This window comes from Malaclemys terrapin, chromosome 20 (assembly GCF_027887155.1).
Source record: "Malaclemys terrapin pileata isolate rMalTer1 chromosome 20, rMalTer1.hap1, whole genome shotgun sequence".
Taxonomy (NCBI): domain Eukaryota; kingdom Metazoa; phylum Chordata; order Testudines; family Emydidae; genus Malaclemys; species Malaclemys terrapin.
The window spans coordinates 13,846,637-13,865,197 of record NC_071524.1 but is presented as its reverse complement, the minus strand read 5'-3'; the positions used below and the strand labels follow the sequence as shown (position 1 = coordinate 13,865,197).

The following is an 18,561-nucleotide window of genomic DNA, read 5'->3' as shown; positions in this document are numbered from 1 at the left end:
ACGCAGCTCTGAGTAATCCCCCGCCCACAACGTCACGCCAGGGGTTCCCCCAACACAGGGGTGGTGCCCCAGTACCCTGGAACAGCCGTCACCCCCAGAGCCATTGCAGCATCAGAGTACTGGGGGAAGGGGAACTCGGAGTGGGGGGCTGCGAGGAGGAGAAAGGAGGGGGCCCTGTGGGGGAGAGGACGGACAGAGAGGAGCAGAGGGGACCCTTGGGAGCGCCAAAGAGCAGCATGGGGTGAAGAGAGGGGACCCCAGGGTAGAACCCCCTCCCCCCAGGACAGCAAGGTGGGGGAGGGGGAAGCAGTGGGGGTGGCTCAGGGGCGGAACTGTGCCCTCGTGGGGGTGGGGCAGGGGAAGTGGTGGGGGCGGGGCCCCCAGCGGCCACGCCCCCTCACCTCTCATCACAGTAGGTGAATTTCATGTCCATGCTGTGCTGGCTGAGGAAAGTGCTGCTGTCCAGGGGGGTCTCGATGTTGGCGGGGTGGGGGATGGCCTCGCAGATCAGCACCAGGCAGCGCAGGGGGGGCTCCGCATACGCCCCCTCCGCCTCCTCCAGGCCCTCCCGCGCAGGCGTGTAGGACCGCATGTGGCCGGCACAATGCAGCACCTGGGGGGTGGGGGGAGGGGTGACCAATCAGAGCCCTCTTGCTCCAGACTCCACCCACAGCTCTCACAAGGCTCCGCCTTGGGACACCACGCTGGAGGGGGTCTAGAATCCCGTCTCCATGGGAACCCGCCCACCACTGTTCCAAAACCATCGTTCCCCAGCAACTCCTCCGCTGCTGCTCTAGAACCCTGTTGTCATAGCAATCCCGGTTTCTCTTCTAAAACCGTTTCCATGGCAACCCACCTGCCCACCCGCAGCTGTTCCAGAACCCTGTTTCCATAGTGGCCCATCCCCCAATGTTCCAGAAGCCTGTATCCAGGCCAACCTCCTCAGCCCCCATTCTCATCTCACCCTAGTGCGGCTCTAGAACCCCATTTCTACAGCAACCTACCTACAGTTGTTCTGGAACCCTGTTTCCATAGTGACCGACCACTGGCCCAGAACCACATATCCATGCCACCTTGTTCTAGAACCCCATTTCCGTAACACCCTGGTACTGCCCTAGAACCCGGTTTTCACGGCCACTCCGATACTGTTTCCATAGCAACCCTTCCACTCCCATTCTAGAGCAGAATTCTATGGGGACTGCTCCAGAACCCAGTTCCATCTCCCCCCTCCTGCAGCTGTTCTAGACCCCTCCCGGTTCCAGCCACCTCCCCCGCACCCCTCACCTTCCAGGTGGCCGACTTGAGGTTGACAGTGCGCCCCCTGCTGGTCAGTGTGCTCTTCATGCGCAGGGAGAAGCTGCGCTCGGTCTTCACCTCCTTCTTCTTAGAGAAGCCTGCGGCAGGGAGAGGGCAGGGCAGCGTCAGGTGGTGGCAGGAGGGGAGGCTGGTGCCCATGGGGGGGGCGATTGGGGGGCAGGGAGGAGCAGTGGAGGCTGTGGGATTGGGGGGAGGGTAATCACAAGAGTGGGGTGAGTGTGGGGGCGGTTACAGGGGCTGCGTGTGGCAGTGGGGGTGAGAAGTCAGATCTTGGTGACTGGGGCTCCAGGATGGGGGGGGCTGATTGGACAGGGTGCGTATGGGATAATGGGGGGAGGTCACTGACATGGGGACACTCACCTTGCGCAGGGGGCTGAGGGGAGCACTCAACCTGGGGGGGGGGGACTCCTGAAGGGAGGGGGGAAGCCTGGGGGGGCACTCACCCTGCCGGGGGCTCAGCACATCCTGCAGCTCCTCCTGGTCACAGGGGTGGATGAAATCGAAGATGCTGTGTCCAATCAGCTCCAGCTGGGGGGGGGGGGGGGGGAGGGGAAAATCACAGCCAGTGTTTGGGGGGGGGGGGTCACCCTATGCCAGACCTGCGCCCCCCACCCCCACCCCATCCCGGCTACACACTCAGTGCCTCCCCCTCAGGCCCCTGGTCCCTGCCTACCCGAGCAGGGCGACCAGCTGATGGATTAACACTCCCCCCCGCAGAGCAACCCCCCCCCCCCCCACACACACACACACACACACTCCTTTCCCATTCCCAGTGGTGACCGCGGAGGGGATCCCAGAGTGGGGCCGGGGATGGAGCCCCCAGCCCTGCTCCCTGCCGGCAGGGGGGGTACCCCCCCCCCCACACACACACACACTCACCTGGGTCAGCCCCAGGTGCTTGCTGACATTCTCCGACAGGTACGCCATGTCGCCCTCCTCCGTCAGCACCATGACAAAACCGTCCAGCGCCTTCAGGTAACAGGCGTCCACCTGCTCCGGCTGCCCACGCCACTCCTCTGCCGGCCACAAGCACAGGGGTCAGGGCGGACCCCCTGCCCCAGGGCAGGGGGGGCAGGGCTCTAACGGGGGGAGGGGCAGGTTCCAGTCTGCCCCACAACCCTCCCCCAGTGATAAGAGACCCCTGGTGCCCTCCATCAGGGGCCCATCCAGCCTGGTATCTCTCTCACTTCCCCCCCACCAGCTCAAACCCATGGGCCCCTCCAGCAATGGTCAATCCCGGATGCCTCCGCGCCAGCCGAGTCTCCCCAACGATGCCCAGAGGGGACCAGATCTCCTTCCTGACCCCAACCCCACCAGCGCCCTGAAAGCCTGCCATCCCATTGGGCCCACCCGGCTGCTGGGAGCAGGCAGAGCTGGTGCCGCCCCTCGCCCCCGTCCGAGCGCCGGCGGGGAGCCGGGAATGTCCTGGCACCCAAAGGTGGGGAGGGGGCCTCACCCGAGGTGATGAGTTTGTGCATCCGGAGGTAGCTGATGGTGAGGCGCATGATGGAGGCCTTGTCCAGGTGGGCGCTGACCCCCCGGGCGAAGGGCAGGGTGTGGGCCAGCTGGTAGAACACTTCCGTCTCCTTGCTCCGCCGGCATCGCGCCGCGTCCCGCGACTTCTCTTTGCGGAGCTCTGTCGTAGACCGGCTGCCGGGGGGGGGGGGGGGGGAGACACGGACGAGACACAGCGCCAGGTCAGGACACCTGCTCCGGGGGGACGCTCGTTCCCCCCTCTGGCACACACAGACCAGGCCCCAGAGCGAAGCCTGACACCTGAGTTCTATCCCCGGCTCTGGGAGGGGAGTGGGGTCTAGTGGTTAAAGCAGGGGGCTGAGCACCAGGACTCCTGGACTCTCTCCCTGGCTCTGGGAGGGGAGTGGGGTCCAGTGGTTAGAGCAGAGGGGCTAGCAGCCAGAACTCCTGGGTTCTATCCCCAGCTCTGGGAGGGGAGGGGAGTCTAGTGGTTAGAGCAGAGGGCTGGGCGCAGGACTCCTGGGTTCTATTTCCAGCTGTATTGCTGACTGGTTTGATTTTGGGAGGGGCAGGAAGGCTCCATGGTCTGACCCCACTAGCCCCCGACCCACCCACGCCAGACATGGCCTCCCCTGATTGTACTCAGCCAAACAGGGTCACCCCAAGCCCCGTTCACCAGGTTCTCCCAGGGCCCCTCGGGATATCCCTGTGGGGGAAGGGGGACAGAGCAGGGGGCCAGGGCAGCCCCCTGCACAGGGACACCCCCCAGAGCCCCCCGCAACCAGAAAACCCCCAACACACACCACCCCCCAGCAGCTGCAGGATTGCTCAGAGCCAGGTCCCGCATGGGGTCCCAACAGACCGTTAATATTAGGGGTGGGGACCGGGGGAGGGGGCAAAAGGAGATGTGGGGGAACCTCGAGGAGAGGGGGACAGTGTGTGATGAGGAGAGGGGAGTCTAAGCCAACTATGCATAGGAAAGAGACTAGGACCATTCCCCCCCACCCCCTCACACATACAATATCCCAGTGCCCCCTGCCCGCTCCCCACCCCAGCACCCCCCAATATCCCAGTGCCCCCTGCCCACTCCCCACCTCTGTACCCCCAATATCCCACCACCCCCTTCCCACTCCTCAACCCAGCACCGCCCAATTTGCCCCCTGCCCACTCCCCACCCCTGTACCCCCAATATCTCACAGCCCTGTCCACTCCTCACTCCTGCGCCCCGATATTGCAGTGCCCTCTGCTCGCTCCCAACCCCAGCACCCCCCCAATATCCCATTGCCCCCTTCCCACTCCCCACCCCAGCACCCCCCCCAATATCTCAGTGCCCTATGCCCGCTCCCCACCCCATATTCCCAAATATCATGGTACCTGCTGCCCACCCCAATATCCCAGTACCACCCCCCCCCACTCCCCGGCTCCTACCCAAACCATCCCCCGTCTCTGCGCCCCCAGCGTCACAGGCGCAACTCCAGCCTGGCACCCCCTCCAGCCTGGCTCGCCCTCCTCCAGCCGGACCCTCCCACCATCCGCCGGGCCCAGCTGCCGAGCCCGCCCCCTCCCCCTCAGCCGTGAGAGAACAGCCTGTTCTGCCTCTGTCCTTGGCCCTTTGCCCACTTCCCACCCCACCCTGGGAGCCGGGCGCCCGGGGAGAACGTGGGGCTTTGCCAGAGGTATCCACGTCTTAGCCGCCAGCGACGTACCGCGGGAGTGGGGCTCGGGGCCAGCTGTGGGCGGAGATGGGAACCTGGCACCGGAGGCGGGGGGCAAAAGCTAGCCCCCAGCTGGGGATGCTCCAGTGCCATCGGGGGGAGCCACTCACTCATGCCCCGAGTTGCAGAGTTCTCTGTCCGACAGGTACTGCGGGGCGTGTTGCAGGAGAGGGGGTGGGGAGGAAGGCGTGGCTGCGAGCTTCCTCACAGCCGTGCCCTGCTGCCTGTCCCAGAGCAAGTGTGTGCAAGGGAGGAGGGGGGGATTGAGATGTGTGGCTGAGAGTTTCCTCACAGCAGTGCCCCGACACCTGCCCCAGGTGAAGCTTGTGTGGGGGAGGGAGCATTCCCTCCCCTGCTCCACGTTATATTCGGACAGCTGTGAGTTACCTCACCAAGCACGTGACAGCAGGTGGCCCAGCCCCAGGGAACAGACAGCTCAGAGGCCAGGACACCCCCCACCCCCCCCAAACGTGTGCACCCCTTGATTTCACACCCTCACTGCAGGCCAGGGCTCAGCTAGCACCTTTGCTTCTCAGCATGGGCTGGAGTGGTGAGCTTCCCCGGAGCAGTGCCCTGCTTGGCACCCAGTGTGGGACCCGGAGCGGTGAGCTTCCCCAGAGCAGTGCCCTGCCCGGCACCCAGTGTGGGAATCTTCCTTGGGTGAGTTAACCCACTTCTCCACCATCTGCCCATGAAATACAGCACCTCGGCCCCACGCCTCCCTCCATAGGTCCTTCACTCCCAATAAGAGCACACCTGCCCCCGAGGGCACCCAGATCTCAAAATCATGCCTCCCTCCCCCCCACAGCACAGACCCCCTCAAATCACGCCTCCTCCCTCCCCCCCCACAGCACAGACTCCCTAAATCACAGTTCCCCATCCCCCATAGGAGAGCTCCCCTCCCCTCCCCTCTAGTCCACTCCCCCCCCCCCCCCCCCCGCGCGCCGTGTCCGCACGTGCACTTGGCAGCCTGTCCAGGACACCATGTTCTGCACACCGGGCTGGGTGCCAGGCCTGGCTGCCTGGAGCAGCGGGAAGGGCTGGGGGGAGGGGGGGGAGCTGTCAGCCTCCAGCCCAGCCACTCTGCTAACCAACCCTCCCTCCAACCCCAGCAGGTCCCTTCCAACCAGCCCCACCCTCCCAGGCAGGATCACCCCCCGGCCGGGGCAACATCCTCCCCTCCCCTTACAGTCTACCGCCACCCCCTGGGGTGGGATCGGCCCCTCCAGCCTATTCCCTAGCCCACCTCCCCTCCACACAATATACCCCTGGGCAGGGGTCCCCTGGCCTCTTAGAAATGCCTGGGAGTGGGGGTCTCCAGGACCCCCTTTCACCTTCCCCCCTCCCCAATCTACCCCTGAGCGGGCAAAAAGTCTGAAGCTCCCGGCCCCTCAGGGCTGGGAATGTTCTGTCCCCGCTGCCCCACCTGAGGGGGTGCAGTGCAGTGGGGGGGGGGGAGGGGGCCCTGTACCTGAGGCCTCCCAAGGGCTAAGGTGCGTGAAGCCCCACTGCCCCCCTCATCCAGCAAGGGACTGGTACCACCCCCTTCCCTGCCCTCAATCGCCCTCCGCACCTGCCCAGCCCCCTCCCCTGCACCAAAAAGGGTTGGGGGCAGCAGGGAAGGGTGGGGAGACCCCCCCCCCCCACACCGGCACGGGTGGAAGGAGGGAGGTGGTGCCCTAGGTAGTGAGAGAGCCAGTGGGAGGGGGAGGAAGAAGCCCCCGCCCGCCCTGGCAAAGGGCACATCAACTGCAGCCACAGCAAGGGACAGACCCTTTTCCCCTGCTCCAAATGAGAATGGAGAATCCCTATCAGCTGGGAGCAGTACGGGACTTATGACACACAACTGTGCAGTGGTACACACAGCGTTTTAAGGATTGGTTGGTACAGGGATCCCTCACCCAACACTGAAATGCAGCCAGTTCTGGGCTGGGGCTTGGCAGCTGTAACTTCGCAACAACGTGCTCAGGAGAGGAAGAGACCGTGCTGGGGCACTGAGGCCGGCACTGACTGTGAGGGGAAAGCGCCCCCCTACCGAGCTCCCTCCCCACTCCCTGCAGCACAGCGCCCCCTAGCACTGCACTGGCTGCATTGGGAGAGCACCCCCTACTGAATGACCAATCCCACGTCACACAGCCGACAGAGCATCTGTCCTGGGTTTCCCATCCGATCCCGTGCCACGCCCAGCCCAGCCCGTGCACGGGTGCCGAGCCAACAGCACGGGCCTGGATGGCCACGGGCCACATTGCTGCATCCTGGCGCTGCCGGGAGCGGGAGGGACGGCCGGCCAACACTGGCAGGCAACACAACCTTTCCTCGGCACGATTCCACGGCCCAGCCGAAGGAGCCAAGAACACTGCGTGGGAATGAACGAACTGAGCCGGGACAGAACCAGACCCAGCTCAAAACAAGATCGGAGCCAAACCAGACCCAGAAACAGATCCAGATCAAAACCAGATCAAAGCCAAACTAGAACCAGAACTGAGCCGCATCCTGAACAGAACCAGAGTCGGCGCCTTCTGGATCCCAAACCCAGCTCACGGCCCCCTGGATACCTTTTCCTTTCCCCTCCCCAGCGCTGGCTCTCTAGCTGTTGTTTTCATGTAAAAGCAACTCAACTTGGAATTTGCCACCCAGACATTCACTGTTCAGCGCAGGGCTGCCCCACCTCGATCGCAGATAAGGCGGGAGTGAGATCTAGTGGTTACAGCAGGGAGGGGGCTGGGAGTCAGGACTCCGGGGTTCTTTCCGCTCTGTGACCTCGGGCAAGCCCCGCCCATGTCACAGCTCCCCCCAAAGTCGGGGGGTGCCCTGGACCCATGGGAAGCCCTCCGCTAGGGAAATGTGGCTGGGCAGAGCTGAGCTAATCCTGAGAAGGGGGGGGGGGGTTGCCTGAGTGGGGGGGGGGGTCGTACTCCGGGGGGGTCGTTAACCCCTTCCCTGGAGGGGCAGGGCTCCGGCCATCCAGAGAGCACCGATGCGGGAGGGGGGGCTGGAGGAGTGCTAGCCCCCGCTTGCCCCCCCCCCCCACTGCCCTTGGCAGGCGGCCCAGAGGCCCCTCTCCGGGCTGGGCCTACGTGAGCCGGGCGAGGGGAGGGGGAGGCAGCGGCCAGGCCAGGCCTTTTCCTGTCTGCTGCTCCCAGGGCCCGGCTAATTTTGGCCAGGAACAGGGTGCTGCAGTAGGGCGTCACGGCTGGGCCCGAGCCCCCCTTTGCCCTCCCCCGCCAGCTCTCCCTGAACCACGGCCCCGCTCCAAGGAGGAGGGTGGGCGAAGGCAGCGACAGGGGGATTTGGGGGCAGGGACCAGACAGGGCGAGGGAGTTTGCCCGTCCGGGGATGGGGGGGGGGGGCTCATGCCCCTTTGCTGAGCTGGAGGGAGCCCCCACACCTCCTCCCTGCTGGGTTATGGGGCACACGTTGAGCAGGGGGAGGGGACCCGGTGTGGGACATAGAGGACAGGGTGTGGAGGGGGGCTGGGCTCAGACATGGGACAGAAGTGGGGGGAGGGGAGACAAATTGGCTTCCCCCGCACCCCTGCTGGGCTCCAGGGACAGAACTGGGCAGGGCAGCAAGGGAAGCAGGAATCCGGGCTGCTGACCCAGCGCCCCACCCACAAGTGACCTCCCCACCTTCCTCCGTTGCTCCCACCTGCCAACCTCACTGGCCCCCACCGAACTCCCTGCCCCCAGATCCAGCTGGGAGCTGTGCCCGGCCGGCTGGCTTGGATGCCAAGCCCCGGGCGCCATGCTGGAAGTTGGAGGCGTCAGTTCATGGAAACGTCGCCCACCCTCCAGCTGTGGGATCAGAGAGGGGGTCAAGAGAGGACAGGACTCGGGGATTCATGCGGAAAAGGGACCCAAAACAACCATGGGCACGTCTTAGTGCCCGTTACACCCAGATCTCCAGCTCTCTGGGCTCAGGACTGTAGAGATGGCCTTGACGATAAATACAGGGCTAGGAGGCTGGACTCCTGGGCTCTATCCCCAGATAAGAGAGTAGGGTCTAGTGGTTAGAGTAGAGGAGGCTGGGAGTCAGGACTCAGGGGTTCTATCCCTCACTGGGTGATCTCGGGGGTGTTCCCTCCCACTTCTGATTCCCCAGCTGTAAGATGACACTGAATCAGGAAAAGCACCTTCCATCAGAGGGTCACAAAGAGCTGGATGAACAAGATACACACACACCCCGGCAGATGGACACCAGCCCATGCTGGGGCGACTCCCTGCAATTTCCTCTTCTATTTTAAGGACAGAAGCAGACACCTGCAAGCTGAGCAGCTGGTCCGAGAGGCAATACCTCCACCCCCAATCCTGCCCCCTGCTGGTCACTCCCACAGACAGAGGCCTGCGCACCCACAGCAACACGATCCCATTAACCTTTCCGCTAGGAAGCCGGAGGTTCTGCAGAGGTGGGAACAGCGGCACAGACAGGGGATGGGAACTGGCCCAAAGTCCCAGAGTCGGGAATAGAACCCAGATCCCCCCTGCTCTAACCACTAGACCCCACTCCCCTCCCAGAGCTGGGGAGAGAACCCAGGAATCCTGACACCCAGTTCCCCCTGCTCTAACCACTAGACTTCACTCACCCACCTACGCTGCCAAGCAGAGAAAAGGCCCAGAAGAATAAGGTGCCTCTCGAGTGACACGCCATCTGGATGGCTTCTCAGGCTGGAATTGGGAACAGCAATAGGTGAGGGGAGCAGGACCTCACGCACGGTGCCCGTAGCTCAGTCCGCAGCAGCCCAGATGTGTGCCGGGGGCAGCGGGAGATCACCCCTCTGAACTTGCTTCTTGATCATCCTTGCTACGCGGCTCCCAGCTTCCCGCCGGATCGTGCCCTGCTCCCTCCCAGCCACCCCCCGACCGAGCTGGGCTCAGAGAACGCCACCTGCTTCAGTCCAGCCGGGACAGCAGCACAAGCCCAGCTCAGGTGACAGAAAGATGCCCGCCGACGCCAGGGTGGGACGCAGCTAAACAGCGACCCTGGGGGCCTCCAGAGGGCCGTGAGTGGGGTAGCGGGGACAGGAGAGAGCGCGTGAATGAGACAGAGAGGACAGAGGAGAAAAGGCAGAGGATGGGTGGGAAAAGGAAGACAGGAGGGAGGAGAAGGAAGGAAGATGCTGGTGAGATACGCGAGGGGTGCTGACTCACCCCACAGGTGCCGCTTCCGCCTGGCTGCCATGCCAACATCCCACCGAGTCGCCCCGCCGGCCCCGAATGCCAGCACCTCCCGCCAACCTCCGCCACCAGCCTCGGATCAGCGCCGCCCCGATCAGCAGGACTTGGCTGCTCCGTATGGCACCAGAGGGCGCAGCTCCTCCCCCCCCCCCCCCCCCACGTCACGGCTTGGCACCGGGCTGGAACATGTGATGTACACACACACACACGTGGCGCGCTCCCCCTGCACCCCCCCCCCCATGAAGCACCCGCGGGCAGCCGGACGGCCGCGTTACGCTGGGGAGGAACCCAGGAGTGAGAGAACCAGCTGCCTGGGTTGGACCAGGCTTGGTGCCAGGCGGGGGCACCCTCGAGGGGAGGAGGGAGCCATGCCCCAGGGATACATGCCCAGTTCTGGGAGTGCCACAGCGACCCAGGAGAGCACTGCGGGCAAGGAGCGCCCCCTGTGCCAACCATACGGCGGGGGGGGGGGAGAAGACGGAGGAGCATCCTGGGGGCAGACCAGTGTGCCAGCCGCAGGAGCAGGGGGTGGGATACCCAAGTGCAGCTTGGGCAAAGCGGGCCACCCCGACCTTCAGTCCCAGGGCTGGGAAATCTCTGTCGCAGGCCCGCAGGCTGCAGGGACCGGCGAGGGGCTGGGGAGGCAGCGATCCCCACCCCGGCCAAGAGGGGGCAGCACGGAGGAGATCGGCACACAGGGCTTCTGGATTTCTGCTGCAGCTACAGTCATCCCCCGCACCAGGCGGGTCAGGGGTTTCTTGTGTGCCCCGTACACTGGCAAGGGTTACAGAGCCACCAGCAGGAGCCAGACCCCCAGCTGGTGTAGACCGGCCCTGCTCCATTGGCATCATGGCCCCCTTTACCCCAACGGGCCAGGAAAAACTTTGACGGCGGCCTCCGATCCCAAAGAAACAACAGCCTGACACACCCACCTGGCACTCAGCCCGCTCCCAGCACAGCCCAGCACCTCCGGCCCGACAGCCGCCCTTGGATAACTTTGCTCGTTAAACGGCGGGGCGGCTGGAAGGCAAACTTCGGGGCTGGCCGCCCCCCACTCGAGCCCCAGACCCGCTCTCATCTCCGTAAGCAGCGGAGACAGTCCCGGGACGCGATCCCCGCACCAGAGATCCAGGGAAAGCTCCGATCCTCACACCAACCTCACACCCTCCGGCCCCGTTCCTATAACAGAGAGGAAACCAGACACCCGGCCCCCGAGACCCAACCCACCCGCCCCACCCCCGGCGGTTCTGATCCAAGTACTCGGACGGGACGGTGATGGGCGGGGTGCAAGAACCCGGGGACAGTAAAGCTCCCAGAGCCATTGCCTGGCTGGGATCAACCTCAGGGAAGTGAGCCGCACCTTTGCTCAAGGGAGTGTCCATTCAAGGCCAAACTCCCCACCTAACGCCTTCCAGCACCAGCTTCCCCCACCACCACCACCACCACCCCCCCCCAGCTCTAGGGAAAGTTCTGATCTGGGTCCAAACTCCCCCGTCTATGAAGGAATCGGACTCGGATGTCAAGCACAGCTCAGGTACATTTCAGCCCCAACCCACAGGGCGCTGCCTGGAAACCAGCAGGGTTTAAAAAACTAGCAAAATTCAGCCCCCCAGGTTCCGCACAAGCCTGTCTAGACCCAGCCCCCGCCTGGCACCAGAGAGGTCCCTGCTGTGATCAGACACCTGTCCCCATGGTTCTCGGGGAGGGCGGAGCGGGCTGCATGTCTCTTCCCCCCCCCACCCCTCCACGCACAGCACCCCAAATCCCCATTACTCCAGTGGGGGCAGCTCAGGGAGACGCTCAGGGCAAGATTGCAATGAAGGAGAGTGTGTATGGGGGGGGGGGGGGGGAGAAATCTGTTCACACCCACTCCCTCCTCATGCCCTGGCTACAGAAACTGGTGAGCTTAGCCCTGGAGATGAGATGGGGGGGGGGGTCTTCCAGCCCATTCCCCCCCCCCCCCCCATATTAGCAAACCAGCCCTGGCACAGCTGTAGCTGGGTGCATCCCTGTCGCCCCCCCCCACACACACACAAACAACTATAACCCCCCGAAACCCCTCCCCTCCACATACACTCCCCCGGGGGAAATTCACCCGCTGACGTCACAAGGAGCCAAACTTTGGCATTATCAAGTCATCGCCCCTCCCCCACCCGCAATCGACCATGTCTGCAAAGACTCGCCCCCCCCCACAACCTTCCCCCCCCCCTCCCCGAAAGCAGCCAGAGAACTCAATGCAAGCCGGGGAAGGGGGCGCTTGTGACTACTGCCCCACTCCAAGCAAAACTGGGGAGGGGGGCGGGAGGGGGACACTGCAAAGCGGGGGGTCATTTCAGACAAATTCCTGGGGGGGGGGGACATAGAGACCTATGAAAAATCCAGGGGGGGGCCTGCCCCCCCGTGCCCCATACTAAATATGCCCCTGCTTGGGATCTTGCTGACTCGGCAGTTCCCAAGCCCCCCGGCCTGGGGGGGGGGGGGCAGGGGCTGCATCGAGCCGGCTGCAGCCCGTGCCCCCCCCCACTAGGCCCCGGGCCCCCAGATCGCCCCGCCGCAGGCGTCTCATGGGTTAACCCCGGCGTGCCTGGGCAGCGGGTGCCCCCCCCCCCCCGCGCCGCCCCCCGGTACCTTGCACACTGGAGGCTGCTGCTCTCCATGGCTCCGCGGCGCGTCCCTTTGCACTGCTCCGTCCTCCCCCACCAACTCCAGCGAAACCCACTCCCCTGCAAGCTACACCCCCTCCGCCGCCCCTCCCCCAGCCGTGCCATTGGCTCCCCCTCCCCCCCCCCCAGCTCGGGGCCCCCTCCCCGCCATGCAGCCCTTGCACACTCGCAGGGCCTTTGTGCTGCTGCGCGAGGGGATTGGGCGGCGGGGGTGTCACTCCGGGGCCACCCGCTCCCCCCCGCTGCTGGCAGATGGCTGGCCACGAGAGCCCCTCCGCGGCCGCCGCCGGGAGCTGCGGGCCACGAATCGGCCCCGGGCCAATCCGGAGTGACCCCCGACTGCAATGGGGGCAGGGCCAGATCCTGCTCTCAGCTCTCCTGGAGTCAATCCGGAGTCACCCCCCAACTGCAATGGGGGCAGGGCCAGATTCTGATCTCGGCCCCCTCCCCACCCCTGGTTAATCCAGAGTCACCCCCAACTACAAAGGGGAGTCAGGGCCAAATTCTGATCTCAGCTCCCCTGGGAAACTGGGGGAACTCAATCTGGAGTTACCCCCTGACTGCAATGGGGTTTAACAGGGTCAGATTCTGATCTCAGCTCACCCCGGGGGTCAATCCGGAATTACCCCCTGACTGCAACAGGGTCAGGCCAGACTCTGATCTCAGCTCTCCCAATCTGGAGTCCTCCCCTGGCTGCAGGGTTTGTCTACACTTAAAAGTTAATTCGGATTAAGGTAGGGTGTGAATTTAAAGGGGAATAGCTATTCCTGAATAACTCCATATGTGGATGCTCTTATTCCAGATTAGGGGTGCCCTTTTCTGGTTTATCTGAATCCACTTCCAAAGTCAATTATGCTAAACCAGAACAAGGCAGGAACAAGATTGTACACACACAGTGGTTCTGGATTAGCTCCCCGGGTAGACAACCCTTCGTTATTATTATTAATCATGTTTATTCTAGCAGTGTCATGGGACCAGCCAAGATCGGGGCCCCAAACAGTCAGAACCAGATTCTGATCCGTTACATTGAGTTAAATCTGGAGTGACTTCAGCAAAGAGGAGGGAGTCATGGCCCAATTTGGATCTCATGAGCTACACCATCTGGCCTCACTGCAGTAGGTTTAGGGCTGAATCCTGATCTGTTTCCTGGTGTCAATCCAGACTGGCAATTCAGAACCAGTTCTGACCCGATTGGGAAATACACTGTGATCCTATTAACATCAGTGGAGCTGGAGCCTGATCCTGCTCGCGGTGACCCAGGCGTAAATCTGGAGTGACTCTAGTGGGGATCACTCTGGAGTTACACCAGTGTCAATTGAGAGCAGATTGACCCAGGAAGTTCCTGGCTACCGTAGAATCCTTTCTGGGTCGGGGGAGCTGGGTCAAGCAAAATCCCCCTTTAAAATGTGATCCGCACAGCCGAGGCTAACCACATCCCTGGAAGTATGTGTGGGCACGTGGCCCCTGACACGGTCCCCATGCACTTCAGTGTCGTCCTACCCACGAGACAGAGAGGTGTCAGGGCCGTGTCCCCCAAGCTAACACACGGGAACCCGAAAACCAGAGCACCATGACAAGTGTGTGTCATCCCCAACATGGTTGAATCATGCAACGCAGAGGAGACCGACACATGTTGTAACCATGTTCCCATGACGTGTGCACACATGGTGCATGGCGCGGCCCTGCAGTGGGGACAGGGATGGAGCTGGGGTCTAATTCTGTTCCCCTCTCGTCATTGCATGTGGACACGAGAGCCAAACTCCCCTCCCAGAGCAGGGGATAGAACCCAGGAGTCCTGGCTCCCAGCCCGCTTGCAGCTGGGAATACCCCCCCCCCATGAGTCAGTCACAGCCAGGGGGGCTATGAGGCTCATGACGGGGAAGGGATGGAGCCTGTATCTCCCAAGTCAGCGGCAGCACCGGATGCTGAGCCAGGCAGGTGCTAAGTCACAGAGCGCTGCAGCTACCAAACTCTCTGGGTTGCACCCGGAACCCCCAGGAATCCGCCGCCCCCCAGTTCGCAGCGTCAGCTCTGTGCGTGGCCTAGTGGAGTTGCATTGGGAAAGTGACACAGAGGGTGAAATCTTGGCCCCATTAAAGACGATTTTGGGATCTAGTGATGAGAGCAGGGTGGGGCTGGGAGTCAGGACTCCTGTGTTCTCTCTCCAGCTCACAGAGGGCAGTAGGACCAAGGCACAGAGCCGTGGACACCTAAGCCACTAACTCGCTGGATGACTTTAGGATAAGCCACTTCCCTGTCTCGTGCCTCAGTTTCCCTCTCTGAGGCCTCCCCCCTCCTGTGGCTGTTCAGGTCCTCGAGGGACCCAGTCCTACTCCTATGACTAGGGCATTAACTGGGAGACCGATCATCCCGCTGTGCCCAGCAGGGGGCAGCGCCGCATTGCCACACACCCCTTTACTCTGAGGGAAGGGGGTGGTCGAAAGAAGCCCCCATTGAGCAGGGAGTGGACCGAGCTGCCAGGGACTGGAAGGGGGGTTGAGCCATCGTCCTCCTGGAGATACCGGGGTGAGGCAAGCACCCCAGGTGCACACCAGCAGCATGTCCACACTGCTCCCCCTCTTTTCTGGGGGACCCCAGAGTGGGGCAGGGGGCCAGGGCATTTCCCCTCCTCCCCCTGCCCGAGGACTCGGGGCTGGCTCATGCCGGCCCTGCAGCAGCTACCGGCCTTTGCTCCAGAGCAGGGCCTGACCAGCAGGAGACGGGCACATCCTGAGACTAGAGAACCAGACCCCGACTTCAGGGTGGGGGGAGTCCGGCCCGGAGGGGTGGGGTCTTTGCTGGAGCGGCCAAGCTGTCTGCAAAGCCCTTAAAGCTCATCTCTCCAGCTGGGTCTATGCGAGAGGGGCCCCAGGCCTTCACCCCAGTCCCGGGGATCGAACCGGTGCCTCCAGCGCTGACAGCACAAGCTGCTCTGCTTGAGCTAAAGAGTCAGCCCACCCGCACACAGAGCCCCCCTCATTCCCCCTCCCCCTGCCAGGGGCTCTGTGTGCCCCCCATTTCCGCTCCCCCTGCCAGGGGCTCTGTGTGCCCCCCATTCCTCCTCCCCCCTGCCAGGGGCTCTGTGTGCCCCCCATTCCTCCTCCCCCCTGCCAGGGGCTCTGTGTGCCCCCCATTTCCCCTAGCCAGGGGCTCTGTGTGCCTCCCATTCCTCCTCCCACCTGCCAGGGGCTCTGTGTGCCTTCCCCCTCCCCCTGCCAGGGGCTCTCTGTGCCCCCCATTCCCTCCCATTTTCCCTTCTTTTGTCTTTCAGCATGTCCACATTGTTAAGCTCCATTGGGAGGGAGAGCAGCGCTGAGGGGTCGGATTGTTGTACGGGAAGGTGTTGATGGCGACACAGTTGCAGAGCCAAAGCTGCTACCTCTGCTACCAGAGGGTGGGGCCCCGGGGGGCCCTCTTTTGCCCCCTTCCCTGATTTTCCCCTAAATCAAAAGGGCTCATAGATTCCAAGGCCAGCAGGACCAGTGTGGTCATCTAGTCTGACCTGCCAGATAGCCCAGGCCAGAGACCTGCCCCAACGTAATCCCTAGAGCAGATCACTTAGGTAAGACTGTTTTGTAAAGGAAAATCATACATCACCCATCTATTAGAATGCTTTGAGGGAGTCGGCACGCATGAGGGCAAAGGTGACCCAGTGGATATACTGTACTTGGACTTTCAGAAACTTTTGACAAGGTCCCTCACCAAAGGCTCTTAAGCAAAGCAAGCAATCATGGGATAAGAGGGAAGGGCCTCTCCTGGATCAGTAACTGATTAAAAGATGGGAAACAAAAGGTAGGAATGAATGGTCAGTTTTCACAGCGGAGAGAGGTAAATAGTGGGTTCCCCAAGGGGGGACCAGGGCTGGTCAACATATTCAGAAATGATGTGGAAAAGGGGGTAAACAGTGAGGTGGCAAAGTTGGTAAATGATACAAAATTACTCAAGAGAGTTAAGTCCTAGGCAGACTGCGAAGAGTTACAAAGGGAGCTCACAAAACTGGGTGACTGGGCAACAAAATGGCAGATGAAATTCACTGTTGATCAATGCAAAGTGATGCACATTGGAAACCATAATCCCAACCCTACATATAAAATGAGGGGGTCTAAATTAGCTGTTACCACTCAAAAAAGATCTTGGCGTCATCATGGACAGTTCTCTGAAAACATCTTCTCGATACGCAGCGGCAGTCAACAAAATCAAATAAACGAACACAATGTTAGGAACCATTAGGAAAGGGATAGATAATAAGACAGTAAATATCATAATGCCACTATATAAATCATGCACACTCACATCTTGAATACTAACCGGAGTTCTGGTCACCCCATCTCAAAAAAGATATATTAGAATTGGCAAAGGTACAGAGAAGGGCAACAAAAATGACGAGTGGTATCGAACAGCTTCTGTATGAGGAAAGATTAAAAAGACCGGCACTCTTCAGTTTTGGAAAGAGATGACTAAGGGGGATATGATAGAGGTCTATAAAATCATGACTGGTGTGGAGAAAGTGAAAGTGGGAAGTGTTATTTACCCCTTTACATAACACAAGAACCAGGGGTCACCCAATGAGGCAGCTGGTTTAAAGCAAACATAAGGAAATATTTCTTCACCCAACGCACAGTCAACCTGTGGAACTCCTTGCCAGGGGATGTTGTGAAGATGAATAGGTCCATCAGTGGCTGTTAGCCAAGATGGTCAGGGACACAACCCCATGCTCTGGGTGTCCCTAAACCTCTGACTGCCAGAAGCAGGGACTGGACAACGGGATGGATCACTCAGTAATTGCCCTCTTCTGCTGATTCCCCCTGAAGCAGCTGGCACCAGCCATTGTCAGAAGACAGGACACCGGGCTAGATGGACCATTGGTCTGACCTAGTATGGCCGTTCTTATGTTCTTATGAAAACATCCCATCTTGATTTAAACAATGTCAGTGATGGAGAATCCACTACAACCCTGTGTAACTTGTTCTAATGGGTAATGACTCTCACCGTTAAATACGTACGCCTTATTTCCTGCCTGATTTTGTCTAGCTTCAACTTCCAGCCACTGGATCATGTGACACCTGTCTCTGCGAAACTGAATGTTCCTCGTGTGTGTACTGATAGACGGGGATCAAGTCACCCCTTCACCTTCTCTTTGCTAGGCTAATTAGACTGAGCTCCTTGAGTCTCTCGCTACAAGGCTGGTTTTCCAATCCTTTAATCATTCTCGTGGCTCTTCTCTGACCCCTCCCCAATTGATCAACATCCTTCTTGAATTGTGGCCACCAGAACTGGACACAGGATCCCAGCCGGGCCAAATACAGAGAAAAAATCACCTCTCTGCTCCTGCTCCCCGTTTATACATCGGTGAGAGAGCAAAGGAGCGAGGGAGCCGCCTGCAGGAGTCTTGAACCCTGGTTCAGGAGTCCTACAGGAGCCAACTAGAGGCACTTGGCCCAGGGACAGGTTTGGGCTCTTAACCAGCCAATTCTTGATATAAGGGAGCCCCGATGGGGGAGCTGATTCTGGGACGTCTGCAAGGGTGTCGGCACCAAACAGGGCAACCGCAAGCCCAACCCCAGAGCGGGTCACCTCATAAAAAACAGCTCAAAAGACGTCTAAGAGACCTGCCCTGGGGAGATGGAGGGGGCGGGGGGCTTTGAGTTTTACTTCTGACGTTAATTTCTCTGAATCAACCCAGACCCCGAGAAGGGGGTTGTGATGGGATGAGCCAAGTGAGGGGGCAAGTCTCTGCCAAAGGGCCTGGAAAAAGGAGACGAAAGCGCAGGGCTGGGGCAACCCTGCCATGGGGGCGGGGGGGCACGCAGGGTGGCAGCTAATCTGATTACAACATCCCAGGATGGCATTAGCCCTTGTGGCCACAGAGTGGCAGTGGGAGCTCATGCTTAGCTGACTAGCCGCCTCCCTCCCCCACCAAATCTTTTTCAGAGTCGCTTCCCAGGAGACGGTCCCGGCCTGTAAGTGCAGCCGACATTCTCTGTTCCTAGAGGTGCCCGTTTACGTGGTTGCTTGTGCCCGGCTTCCCCAGCGATCCAGATCGTCCTCTTCCTTATTTACCACTCTCCCAATTTCTGTGTCCTCTGCAAAGACAGAGACAGACCCGCTCGATGTTGATCTTCCTCGTACCGTTACATTCCGAGACCTGTCGGATAGCCAGTTTGTAATCTATTTAATGTTTGCCATGGTCACTTTAAATCGTTCTGGTTTTTAAAT

At 61.2% G+C, this 18,561-nt stretch overlaps 1 protein-coding gene and 1 long non-coding RNA gene across 5 annotated transcripts in view; one reads left to right on the top strand and one right to left on the bottom strand.

Moving 5' to 3' along the window:
* HIF3A (hypoxia inducible factor 3 subunit alpha) overlaps positions 1-12,390 on the bottom strand; it is a 21,959-nt gene extending 9,569 nt beyond the window's left edge. The window contains exons 1-6 of one of the 4 annotated variants that reach the window (XM_054009668.1): positions 12,311-12,390; positions 2,774-2,967; positions 2,197-2,333; positions 1,761-1,845; positions 1,285-1,394; positions 402-613 (exon numbers count right to left, since the gene is read on the bottom strand). In XM_054009668.1, the coding sequence (XP_053865643.1) occupies positions 402-613; positions 1,285-1,394; positions 1,761-1,845; positions 2,197-2,333; positions 2,774-2,967; positions 12,311-12,339 (767 nt within the window). In that variant the 5' untranslated portion in view covers positions 12,340-12,390. Of the gene's footprint in view, positions 1-401; positions 614-1,284; positions 1,395-1,760; positions 1,846-2,196; positions 2,334-2,773; positions 2,968-4,221; positions 4,295-9,655; positions 9,774-10,614; positions 10,820-12,310 lie in introns of those variants that run through there. The other 3 variants (XM_054009667.1, XM_054009670.1, XM_054009669.1) reach the window with 3 other exon arrangements.
* LOC128826417 (uncharacterized) lies at positions 4,439-18,561 on the top strand. Its single transcript, XR_008442845.1, has 3 exons — positions 4,439-4,653; positions 5,013-5,168; positions 18,277-18,561. It is a non-coding gene; the product is annotated as an uncharacterized LOC128826417 (long non-coding RNA).